Genomic DNA, 12,813 nt, shown 5'->3' on the forward strand with positions numbered 1-12,813 from the left:
GGTTTGGGGTGTGTTCGGTTGGTTGGTTAGTTGGTTGGATTTTTGGCAACTTTTCATATTGATATATTTTCATACTTACAGAAAGACTGGAATAACAGTACAAGGAACTCCCTTATACCATTTACCCAGATCCACTAAATGTTTGCATCCATCCCATTTACCATTCTGTGTGTATACATTTTTTTTTTTGAAACTTTTGAGAATATGTTGGAGACATCATGCTACCTTATACTCTAGACACTTTGGTACAAAGTACAAAGAAAATTTTTTTATATAATCAGGAAATTTAACATTGACACAATAGTATTATTTGATTCATAATCCACACACTATTTTTCTCTATGGTCCCAGGAATGTCCTTCATACCTTTTCTTTATCCTTCCAGTTGAAAATCCAATCCAGGATCGTACATTGCATTGATTTTCATTTCTCATTAATCTCCTTTAGTCTAGAAAAATTCATCAGTTTTTCTTTATATCTTTGAAGAGTACAGGCCAGTTCTTTTGTACAGTGTCAATCAATTTTGGTTTGTTTGATGTTTTCTCATGACTACAACTTCAGTTTATATACTTTGGTAGGAATACCAACCACCACAGGGATGTCATGTTCAACTCTGCTTTCTTCCAGGAGGTCTGTGAGTTGACTTGTCCCAGTGTTACTGATGTAACTTCACTCACTTGATTGGGGGATATCTCCAATTTTTTTTCACTGTAAAGTTACAATTGTACCTTTACAACTAATAAATAATCTGTGGGAAGATATTTTGAAACTGTAAATATTCTGTTCCTTATCAAACTTTTGCCCACTAGTTGTAGCAACCATTAATGATGTCCTAACTCCATCATTCGTTCTGTATTTATTAGTTGGCCTTTTACTGTAAGAGCTTTCCTTCCTCCTCCATTCATGTATGTATATATACATGTAGGGGTTCATGAACTCATTTTATTAATTGGGTTACAATCTATTACTTTCTGGGGTGCCTGGGTGGCTCAGTTGGTTAAGCGACTGCCTTCGGCTCAGGTCATGATCCTGGAGTCCCGGGATTGAGTCCCGCATCGGGCTCCCTGCTCAGCGGGGAGTCTGCTTCTCCCTCTGACCCTCTTCCCTCTCGCGCTCTCTATCTCTCATTCTCTCTCTCTCAAATAAATAAATAAAATCTTTAAAACAAACAAACAAACAAACAAAAAACAATCTATTACTTTCTAAATATTTATTTTGATGCTCAGAGTGTCCCATGTTAGCCAGTAGGAGCCCCTTCAAGGTGACTCTGGTGCTTTTGATTTGTTCTCATCGTTCTTTGAGTACTATCTACTTTCTGGTACCACGTTATGGTGCAGACTCATACTTTCCCCGCCCAAACTCCAGATCCAGTCTTTTCTCCAAGGAGCACTTGACTGTGAAATTTTAGCAAAGCCAAGGAATACATGGGTAAAATCGAGTCCTAGCATCCAGCTACAGCCTTGGTGATCAACTGCAGATAGCAAAACTCTAATCTCAAAATGTCCCCTCTTGAGGAGAGGCCTTGCCTGACAGCCTAATGTTTTGTTTTGTTTTGTTTTTAACAGGGTCTTTTTCTTACTTGAAGTATAGTTTATATACAATAGTATATTAGTTTCAGGTGTACAGCAGAGTAATTCCACATTTCTATGTGTCACTAAGTGACCACCATGATAAGTCTAGCTAGTCAGCGTACAAATTTATTACAATATTTTGATTATATTCCCTACATTATACTTTATATCCCTGTGACTTATGTATTTTATGACTGGAAGTTTGTACCTCTTAAACCCCTTTACCTGTTTCACCCATCCTCCACCCCCCTCCTCTCTGTCAACCACGATTTTATTCTCTGTATTTAGGACTTTGTTTCTGTTTTGTTTGTTCATTTGTTTTACATTTTGGATTTCACAGGCAAGTGAAATCACGGTATTTGTCTTTCTCAGTCTGACTTATTTCACTTACCATGATACCTTCTAGGTTTATCCATGTTGTCAAAAATGGAAAGATTTCATTTTTATATTGCTGAGTAATATTCCATTGTATTTATATACATATACATCTTCTTTATCCATTCATCTATCAATGAACACTTAGGTAGCTTCCATATATTGGCCATAGTAAATAATGCTGCAATAAGCATAAGGGTGCATATATCCTTTTGAATTAGTGTTTTTGTTTTCTTTGGATAAATACCCAGAAGTGGAATTGCTTGACTATATGGTATTTCTATTTTTAGTGTTTCGAGGAACCTCCATACTCTTTCCCCATAGATCCTGCACCAATTTACATTCCTACCAATAGTGCACAGAGTTTCCTTTTCTCGGTGTTACGCTGAGCGAAATAAGTCAATCAGAGAAAGACATGTATCATATGACCTCACTGATATGAGGAATTCTTAATCTCAGGAAACAAACTGAGGGTTGCTGGAGTGGGGTGTGGGGTGGGAGGGATGGGGTGACTGGGTGATAGACACTGGGGAGGGTATGTGCTATGGTGAGTGCTGTGAATTGTGCAAGACTGTTGAATCACAGATCTGTACCTCTGAAACAAATAATGCAATATATGTTAAGAAAAGAAAAAAAAGAAGATAGTAGGAGGGCAAGAATGAAGGGAGGGAAATCAGAGGGGGAGACGAACCATGAGAGACGATGGACTCTGAAAAACAAACTGAGGGTTCTAGAGGGGAGGGGGATGGGAGGATGGGTTAGCCTGGTGATGGGTATTGAGGAGGGCACGTTCTGCATGGAGCACTGGGTGTTATGCACAAACAATGAATCATGGAACACTACATCAAAAACTAATGATGTAATGTATGGTGATTAACATAACAATTTAAAAAGTAAAAAAAAAAAAGAGTTTCCTTTTCTCAACATCTTCACCAACACTTGTTATTTCTTATCTTTTTGATACTAGCTACTTTGACTGGTATGAGGTGATACTTCATTGTGGTTTAGATTTGCATTTCCCTGATGATGAGTGATGCTGAGCATATTTTCACACATATGTTGACTATCTGTATTTCTTCTTTGGAAAAAATGTCTATTCAGGTCCTCTGCCCACTTTTTAATTAGATTGTGGTGGGGTTTTTGGTGGGGGGGGTTGTTTAATTTGTTTGGTGTTGAGTCATATGGGTTCTTTATATATTTTGGATATTAACCCCTTATCAGATATATCACTTGTAAATATCTTCTCCCATCCAGTAGGTTGCCTATTTCATTTTGTTGATGGTTTCCTTAGCTGTGCAAAATTTTTTTAGTTTGCTGTAGTCCCAACTGTTTGTTTTTGCTTTTGTTGCCCTTGCCTGAGGAGATGATCCAAAAAAAAAATATAGCTAAGACCCATGTGTAAGAGTTTACTGCCTGTTTTCCTTTAGGACTGACAGCCTAATCCAAAGGAGCCCCTCTCTCTCTATGTCTGTTGATCTCTATCACCTCACTTTGTTTTCTTTTCCTCACAGAACTTAATCACTATCTAAAATTATCTTGTTTGTTGATATATTCTTGTAACTTTTCTGTCTCTTCAACTTCAATATGAAAGATCTATCAGTCTTAATACCTAGATATATTACCAGAAACTGAACCTGGCACAATTTCTTTGTTAAATATATATGAACAAATGGAATCTTCCTGCTTAAAAATCCTATGAAAACACAACATATTTCTTTACCTTTATTTTATATAATGAAAGTTTTTCAAATGACATTTGCCCTGATTCCCACCTTTCCTTAGAAAAGTTTCCTTGGGGCACCTGGGTGGCTCAGTCGGTTAAGCGTCTGCCTTCGGCTCAGGTCATGATCCCAGGGTCCTGGGATCGAGACCCACATCGGGCTCCCTGCTCGGCGGGAAGCCTGCTTCTCCCTCTCCCACTCCCCCGGCTTGTGTTCCCTCTCTCGCTATCTCTCTCTCTGTCAAATAAATAAAAATAAATCTTTAAAAAAAAAAAAAAAGAAAAGTTTCCTAATTACATATCCAGATAGGAAAATTTTGATGTATGATAATGACTACCACATTAGTATTTTAAATTTCCTACATTTTCATATATTTGTCTACCAGTCCATAATGTATTTAAAGTCACTCTGTTGCTTTTTGTAACTGTATCCCCAAAGAATCCCATGCTATTATTGTGGTTACTCTTTAAACCATTCTTCTTCCACTGGGTCATCTCTGATACACAGCCATGCAGGTGGAAAGTCTAATTTAAATACTTCTTGCTGAGTCCTCTGTAAAGGCCACCACATGAATGCTAATTGTGGAGCTTCCATGCCTGGCCCACTCAGAGGTATGCAGAAGGGGATCACCAAAGGTGTTAAACGTCAGAGTTTAAATGTGTAGACATGGCAGTAATCAGTGCTTTTCCTCTTACCTCTTCATGACCCATTAAATCTATTTAGTGAAATCCTGAGAAAATGAATCTACATTAGAGTTTTCCAACCAGTGAACTGTAAGATACAAGATACATTTTAACCACCATACACCTGTTTTCTTCTCCACCATTTTCTTAGTGATATGACTATGGATCTACTCTTCTATCTTTTTCTTTTATCTCACTTCCATAGTCTGGAATAGAGAATGTACAGAATTTTCCTCTCCATAGTACAATTTTCATCGGGAAATATCACTTGAGACCGGTCCCTCGCTTTCATTTGGTCTAATATGATGGTACTACATGTTATTGGGACTCACGACATACCATCTGGTCTGTCCTGTGCAAAGGTAAAAGTCAGCTGGCCACAACTCTCAACACACAGCTGGCGCAGAGTTAAAAACCAAACAAACTGGTTTTGATCATTAAACTTTGATTATGTAAGATGTTAGCATTGGAAGTAGCAGGTTGAAGGATATACAAGAACTCTTTGTCATTTTTGTAACTTTTTCTCTAAGTTTAACCTTATTTCAAAGTAAAAAATTTTAAGGAAGCTCTCTAAAACCCTACATTTTTGCCTTGTGTACCTGGCCTGAAGTTCACTAATAATTCACTTTAGCTGAAATAAATGGCCTGAATTTCATAAATAATTCACTTTAATCTTGCACTAACTTTCTTAACTGTTTCTCCTCATATCCTCAGCTCCTGATGACAGTTAAGCCCGAGATTCCCTTCTACCGTTTGACACTTGATGCTGTCCATCAGTTTCTGAATTCTGTCCTCTTTTCTTAAGAACCATTTATTTTTGGATCATTCAGCCCACTTATCTGATATAGACCCCAGGATCCTTCCCAAGATATAGGTTAGGCTTCCTGGACTCACAACAGGACTTGCCAAGTTAGTCTTCCAGATAGCTACAGTGGGTACCCCACCTTCTAAGTTTGTAGATGTTCCTCATGGAAAAGTGAGCATGGGCAACTTCACCTCTTACCCTCCTCCTCTCAGACATATTGCTGTTGGTTCTCTTGCCAAAGTCAGAACTTGGCTCTGAGAGGTTGACCTCTGGTCTATTTCCCATTGGCGCTTAATCCCTAAGCCATCCTGACCAGAAGAGGGAGTAGTTACAACAAGGAATCTTCCAGCTCAGTCATTAGTAGTCTTCTCAAACTTCAACTGTTTGCTTAGTCTGTTCAAAGGGATCCCTGCTCCAGTTTCCCACTTGACATCAACTACTATACTAAATTCTTACTGTTTAAAAAGTTTAGGAGTAGTGACTTTTTATCCTCATTTTTTGAAGTAATATATGCAAAGAAAAATTTTAAAAACTAGTCACCCATAATTGTATCATGCAACAAAAAAAGAGATAGCAACTGGGATATATATATATTAGAGTCATAATATATTTCAATGTATCTTTATTTTCTGGTATTCTTTTCAATAAAGAGTATCTACCAGAAACCTATATCAAACCTCCAACATCATGCACAAGAGTTAATATGCCCTTTAATGTTGGGAACAACTCAAGGGTACCTGCTATCATTGCTACCCTTTAAAATTGTGTTGCAAATTTCTGCCAATGTAAGAAGACAAAAATAAAAAAGAAACAAGATGATTTAATTTTGGGAAGGAAGAGGCAAAACTGGTATTTATAGATAATTTTCAGAAAATGTGAGGTATAATAGATTGAGAAACTATTAGAGAACACATTTTGATGACTTTAACAATTTTGACGGGGTACTAGTGGACTATTTTGTAAAGTGCCCCACTGGTTTTGTCTCATGTTTTGCTCATGATTAGATTGGACTTCTGGGTTTGGAAGAGGAAGACCACAGGGTGGCTCAATTGGTTGGGTGTCCAATTCTTGATTTCAGCTCAGGTCTTGATCTCGGGGTGTGAGTTCAAGCCCTACATTGGGCTCCATGATGGGTGTTGAGCCTACTTAAAAAGAAAAGAAGAAAAGAAAACACAATGAGAAACTATTAGGAATAATGAAAAAGTTTAATAAAATCCACAAACATGATCAAAATCAATTGTTTTTCTTTATGCTACCAACAACAAAACAAATATATTTTAAAACTCCCATTCCCCCAAAAAATAAAAAATAAAAAATAAAAAACCCATTCCCAGTAAGCACAAAGAACTCTTTAAAATACAGGCAATTAAGGGCGCCTGGGTGGCTCAGTCGTTAAGCGTCTGCCTTTGGCTCAGGTCATGATCCCAGGGTCCTGGGATTGAGCCCCGCATTGGGCTCCCTGCTCTGCAGGAAGCCTGCTTTCCCTCTCCCACTCCCCCTGCTTGTGTTCTCTCTCTCTCTGTCAAATAAATAAATAAAATCTTTTAAAAAAATACAGGCAATTAATAATAACATGATATGTGCAAGACTTGCATAAGAAAACTATATTAGTAAAATACACAACAGGGGGCCTGAATAAATAGACATATTACAGATCAATATTGTCAAGGTATAATTACCTCAAAATTAATCGATATGAATTCTGTGCAAATTCCATTAAAATCCTGACAGGATTTTTCAAGGAATTTGATAAGCTGTTTCTAACATTTGCCTGAAAGTAAATGAGCAAAAATTACCATGAAAATGTTGAAAAAGAGCAGTAAGGGATTCTTTGTCTTGCCACAGAGCAGAGATTTACTGTAATTTTTGAAATACAATTTTGGCATGTGGATCAACAAAAAAATCAGTAGAGCAGAATAGATTCCAGAAAAAGACTCCCAAATATATGAGAATTTAATACATAATCATATTGGCATTTCAAAGTAATGGGGGAAAGGTATTGGGATAACTGGTTTTCCTTAGCAGAATAAGAATTTAGGTGCCTACCTGAAATCATATGACAAAGATGGCTAAAATCCTTAATAGTTAAACAGAGAGAGAAGAAAAAAAAAAACAAGTATGAAAGTTAAAAAAGAAAATATAGGTACAGTTTTGTATCATCTTTTGTGTGGGGAACATGTTACAGGTGAGGTTCTCCAAAAATCAGGCTCTAAAATGATTAGTGTGCAAGGGAGCTCTTCACATTCAGTATTTATGGAGGAAGAGAAGGGATTAGGATTAAGGAAAGAAGCTGGGCTGTGACACAATAAAAATAAGGCCTCGTTCCACCCCAGAGAGCTCATCAGGTGCTATGGGCCCAAGTTAAGGTGAGGGCATTGGGCCTTTATAGCCCCACACCCTCCTGGCATTGGGTGTAGGCTGACCCCAGATGAAAGTAATTTCCAGGGAAGGCTGACAGCTTCAGTCCTGAGAAGATCGCATTTGTCCAGTGCACCATCCACACTTGAGCAGCTTGGATCAATTTCGTCCTATAAACTGAGAGAGCAGCTCCTCCAAATCCTGTGAGTGTCCTTTCTTGGGGAAAACTTATAAAGGGAAGATTAGTGGAATGACCTACAGCTTCCAGCACTGCAGCTGGTCTTGAAGTCATAACAGATACCCAGTGTCTCCTTCTTCTCTTTCCCATTTCAGATTCCCCATATCCTTCACTAGCACCTCTGCTAGTCTGTATGGCTTACTTGGTGAGGTGACCCAGACCCTCATCTGAGAGTCTGAGCCTCTGATCACCATGTACTTCTCATGCCATGGCTATTATACTTGTCATTTATCCTCAAAACTGAATAAGGGAATAGTAAGAGAGGCTTGACTGGAGCATCTTGCAATGCCAGAAAATAAGAAAGTGTTCAAGGAAAAACCCACAGTGATGGGAATGTGTCAAAGACTTGGAGCCGACTGAAAGAACTACCTATGGCCATAGCTGGAACAATTGGAGAAAAAAAAGGTAGTACTGGATTATTTATTTTTTTTAACATTTTATTTATTTGAGAGTGAGGGAGAGTGAGAGAGAGGCCACGAGCAGAGGGGAAGCAGGGAGCCTGACACAGCACTCGATCCCAGAACCCTGGGACCATGACCTGAGCCAAAGGTAGACACTTAACTGACTGAGCCACCCAGGTGACCAAGGTAGTATTGGATTATAACCTGAAGTTTAAAATAAACATCTATGAGCCCACGTTGATGTAAACAGATTTTTTAATAAGTAAATTGGGGAAAAGAGACAAATCTCCTTTATAGAAGAATTCTAAATAATTTATGTAGGTATTCTACTCCAAAGAAGGTGGAGCATAACTCCCTATTCCTTATATACAGGTTGCGAATAGTGACTTCCTTCCAAAGAGTACTGTATGGAAAGGGGAAAAAAGAGTAGCTTTTCAGTGGAGAAAACTGACAAACAGTACTTAAGTCAGGTGATCAAGGTTAGCCTCAACTCTGATTAAGTCATGTAGAAAGAATGGACCCTGGCTCTTCACCTCTGTGGTTTTCCTCTTCCAAACCCAAAAGTCCAATCTAATAATGAGCACAACATGAGACAAAATTGAGGGGGGCACTTTACAAAAGAGCCAACTGGTACCCCTCAAAACTGTCAGGGTTATCAAAACAAGAGAAGTCTGAGAAAGTCATAGCCCAGTGAAGTCTGTTGACTAAACATGATATGGCATTCTAGATGGGATCTTGGAACCAAAAAAGGACATTAGGTAAAAATTTAGGAAATCTAAATAAAATGTGCCATACTAATGTACTATGTTGATAATGGGAAACTGAGTGGGGTGTATATGCGAACTTTCAGTACTATCTGCAATTTTTCTGTAAAGTTTCTATAAAACTAAAGCTATTCTAAAATTAGAAGTTTAATTATTTTTATGTATGTATGTATTTATTTATTTGTCAGAGAGAGTGAGACAAGCAGGGGGAGTGGCAGGCAGAGGGAAAAGCAGACTCCCTGCTGAGCAAGGAGCCCAATGTGGGGACTCGATCCCAGGACCCTGGGATCATGACCTGAGCTGAAGGCAGATGCTTAACCTACTGAGCCACCCAGGTGTCCCTATGTATTTTTTTTTTTAAAGATTTTATTTATTCATTTGACAGAGAGAGACACAGTGAGAGAGGGTGGGAGAGGGAGAAGCAGGCTTCCCGCCGAGCAAGGAGCCCAATGTGGGGCTCAATTCTAGGACCCTGGGGTCATGACCTGAGCTGAAGCAGAAGCTTAACGACTGAGCCACCCAGGCGCCCCTGTACTTTTTTTTTTTAAGATTTTATTTTTGAGTAATCTCTACACCTGACATGGGGCTCAGACTTACAACCTTGAGGTCAAGAGTCAGGTGCTCCACTGACTGAGCCAGCCAGGCACCCCTCTGTTTTTATTTTTTTTGTAAAAATGCTTGAAGAATTACCTTGTTAAACATGGTCTTTAGTGGATATTAACCAACCATCAGATAAAAATACACAATAGCCCCAAAGGTGAAAACAATATATTAATTTATTTCCAAGATAACAACATGGACCATCATTGCAAACAAGGACGGATTTAGTAGTTTCAGCCATCCCCATGGGCTAGCGGAAACCCACTTGCCCAAACACTACAATCTTCCAATATTAAAGTATTTAAGACACAGAGATGACCAGCAACAGACATGTAAACATCTTCTATTCCAAAAGAGTTCTCGTTCTAGATGAGAAAGATCCAGTGTAAAACATTTCTTCTCGGGTGGGGTCATTTAAAGAAGTTGAAAAAAAAAGATGATTCTTAGACTCCACCATTAGCTCTGGGTGTGTTCCCTACGCTTCAAGCCTTTACCACTCTGTACAGCTCCATCTTTTTCAGTAGCAGGGAAAAAAGGCTTTATTTCAAAGGCATTCCCTTAAATACGATTAACATTCAACAGGCACAGTCACAGAAAAAAAGAATAAAAATAGTGTGAATTAAAGGTATCATTAGTTGTAGTAACTTTTTTTTTTGTTAGAATAAATAAATATTAAGGAACTCAATGGATTTAGGAGTACAAAAGTAGACTTCACATTTTTCTGAGGTGACAGCACATTTTCTCATATTAACACTGAGACCATTCTTAAAACCTACCCTCTCTGTTATACTAAATATGGCTTTATTTCACCTTCTCTAAATATTCTCAGGAAACTGAACTGAGACCAGTAAGAACATCCCAATCCTCAGAGAATTCGTTTCCTCATGCTTATTAACAACTTCTCTAAGCCTCACTTACTTCATCTGCAAAATGGAGGTAATCATGTGAGCCTCCCAAGAGTGCTGTAAGGTGTTAATGCAATGAGCCATAAGGGAGCTATTCGGATGCCTACAACACAACAGGATTTAGCTTCTGTCTATTCCTTCCTTTCTCCCTTTGGAATGATCTCTGATTTAGACCTTGATTTCTTTTTTTTTTTTAAGATTTTATTTATTTATTTGAGAGAGAGAGAACGAGTGGGGGGGGGCAGAGAGACAGAGGAGAAGTGGACTCCACAGTGAGCAGGGAGCCCGACATGGGGCTCAATCCCAAGACTCCAGGATTATAACCTGAGCCGAGCGCAGACGCTTAACTGAGCCACCCAGGCGCCCCTAGACCTCGACTTCTAATTACTCATATTCTTGGCCTGATATCCCAGTCTATAACTCTGCATATGAATGCATTAAAATACAAGCAATCCGTGAGATTCTCTAGAGCAGCCTTTCCAACGTTGATGCTATGACCAAGAATTTTAGAGTGAAAAAGCTTCTCTCTTCATTTTCTCCTTGTGTCAAATGGGTCTGGTATACAATAGGCACTCAAGAAATATTTATTGACTGCATGCTGAGTGAATGAATTGGATAAAGGATAAGGGGTAAGTGTAAGCACAAGGGATAAGTGACACAGTGGAAAGCTCTTAAAAATCTAGGCACTCTTATCAGCACTAAGCATTGTAAAGCTACTCAGAGAATACTCTCTGAGAATAAGCTACTCAAAATCCTCTGGAGTCCTTAAAGCCTTCATGGCGTAGAATTTGGACTCCATTTTGCAGGTAAGATCACTTTGGTGGGGGTGGAGGGTGGTGACCGAAGAGGAAAGTGATTCATTCTGAGGTTAGAGACCTGGAACAAGATTCATGCAACAGCACCTCTCTTCTAGAAATATCTTCATTCTGTGGGAACGTTTCAGCGTTCTCCATGGAAAGCAATGGCAGAGGGACTAGTGAGCATTCTGACACACCACAAGAAATGTCCTGTTTCCCTGGGATTCCTTTGCAGAAACAGGAGGTAGTGGCCACATTCTATACAGGACTTCAGACACAGTAAACGGGGAAGGCTAGTGTTGAAACCCGGGAACAAGATCTAGTTCTCCCTTCTGGTAGCTCCAGTTGTAAAGGAGATTGCTGAGTTGCCCAGAAAGTTGTTTCTATGCCTACGTGTGGCTGAGCAAAGAGGAGTGGTGTCCACGGATGTGTGGCTATAGATCCGTCATAGAAGATTCCTTCAAAGAAACACAACTGCTCTTTTCCTAAACAGTATTATCTACAGTTCTCCTTTTCATGAGAACATTTCTCTATAATGAGTATCCGGTGCAGAGGTCTGACATCAGTTCAGTTGATCACTGATCAGAGAGTTAGCCTGACGCAGAAGGAGCATCAGGAGGCTGCCATTGTGGCCAAAATGCCAGCATGGCCCTGTGCAGCCATCCCGATAGTGGAGTTCACAGTGTCCAGTGGATGGCTGCACACAGAATAACATGGCCAGGTCCTGCAGCCATAACCTCGTTCTGGCAACGATTCACATAAGCAAGGCAAAGTTCTCTCACAGAGAAAGGCTCTTCTTCCCAGCTGCAAGCGCCCGTCGAGCCCGTGTTACAGTGGATCAGAAATACCAGCTGGGCTGTATTACTGTTTCACTCTGATTTAGGGTTCTTTCTCGAAGCCTCAGTTCGAGGCATTCCACGGTGAGGGGGTACGTGGAAAGCTCAAACTTGTTAGCAAAGAGACTGGGTGAATTAATCAACCACTTCAAGTCTCCGTTTCCATAGATACAGATGCCGTGGACATAGTGGCCTGCAGAGGAGAGAACAAGAGACAGTCAGAACATGCTGGTTTTCCAAAGTTGGGGGTAGTGAGGCTGCCCAGCCGTACAGTCTTGCCTGCCTACGGAGTAGCTAAAAGTGTGCCATGTGCTACAGGATTTGAATGAAACAGGATTGTGTAGGCCCAGCCCACAAGGAAGTTAAGCTCTTTATAGGAAGACAAAGGGAACACAGAGGTACTTAAGTCACAGGAGAGTGAAATAATACAAAGTGAGAACATAATAGGTGTCACAGGACAATTCGTGTATTATCAAGTGAGCGTGATGGATGAGAGAGGTTCTAGAAGTGTACAGACGGGACAGGTCTTGATGGGTTGAACTGCTCAGGCCTGTTCTGTGAGCCTCTCCGAGTGCCTACTTTTATCTCCACTTAGGTGAGAATGAACCTCACTGATAGGACATGTCAAGACTCAACTCCTCACCCACCTCCAAGTCCCCCTGGGTACTTCTCCTCCTTTCTCTCACACCCCACATCCAATCTGTCAGCAACTGTGTCAGCTCAACCTTCAAAATACTAACAGAATTTGACCTCTTTCCA

The 12,813-nt window shown here is 39.7% G+C and overlaps 1 protein-coding gene across 3 annotated transcripts in view; it reads right to left on the minus strand.

The window, feature by feature from the left end:
- Window positions 1-5,957: 5,957 nt before the first annotated feature.
- Window positions 5,958-12,813, minus strand: part of GCNT2 (glucosaminyl (N-acetyl) transferase 2 (I blood group)) — a 61,626-nt gene continuing 54,770 nt past the window's right edge. For 2 of the 3 annotated variants that reach the window (XM_031035045.2, XM_006739826.3), the window contains exon 3: window positions 9,675-12,247. In XM_031035045.2, the coding sequence (XP_030890905.1) occupies window positions 12,057-12,247 (191 nt within the window). In that variant the 3' untranslated portion in view covers window positions 9,675-12,056. Of the gene's footprint in view, window positions 6,298-9,674; window positions 12,248-12,813 lie in introns of those variants that run through there. The other variant, XM_081827682.1, reaches the window with a different exon arrangement.

The sequence above is a fragment of the Leptonychotes weddellii genome, chromosome 8 (assembly GCF_054177405.1).
Source record: "Leptonychotes weddellii isolate Sample4059 chromosome 8, ASM5417740v2, whole genome shotgun sequence".
Classification (NCBI taxonomy): domain Eukaryota; kingdom Metazoa; phylum Chordata; class Mammalia; order Carnivora; family Phocidae; genus Leptonychotes; species Leptonychotes weddellii.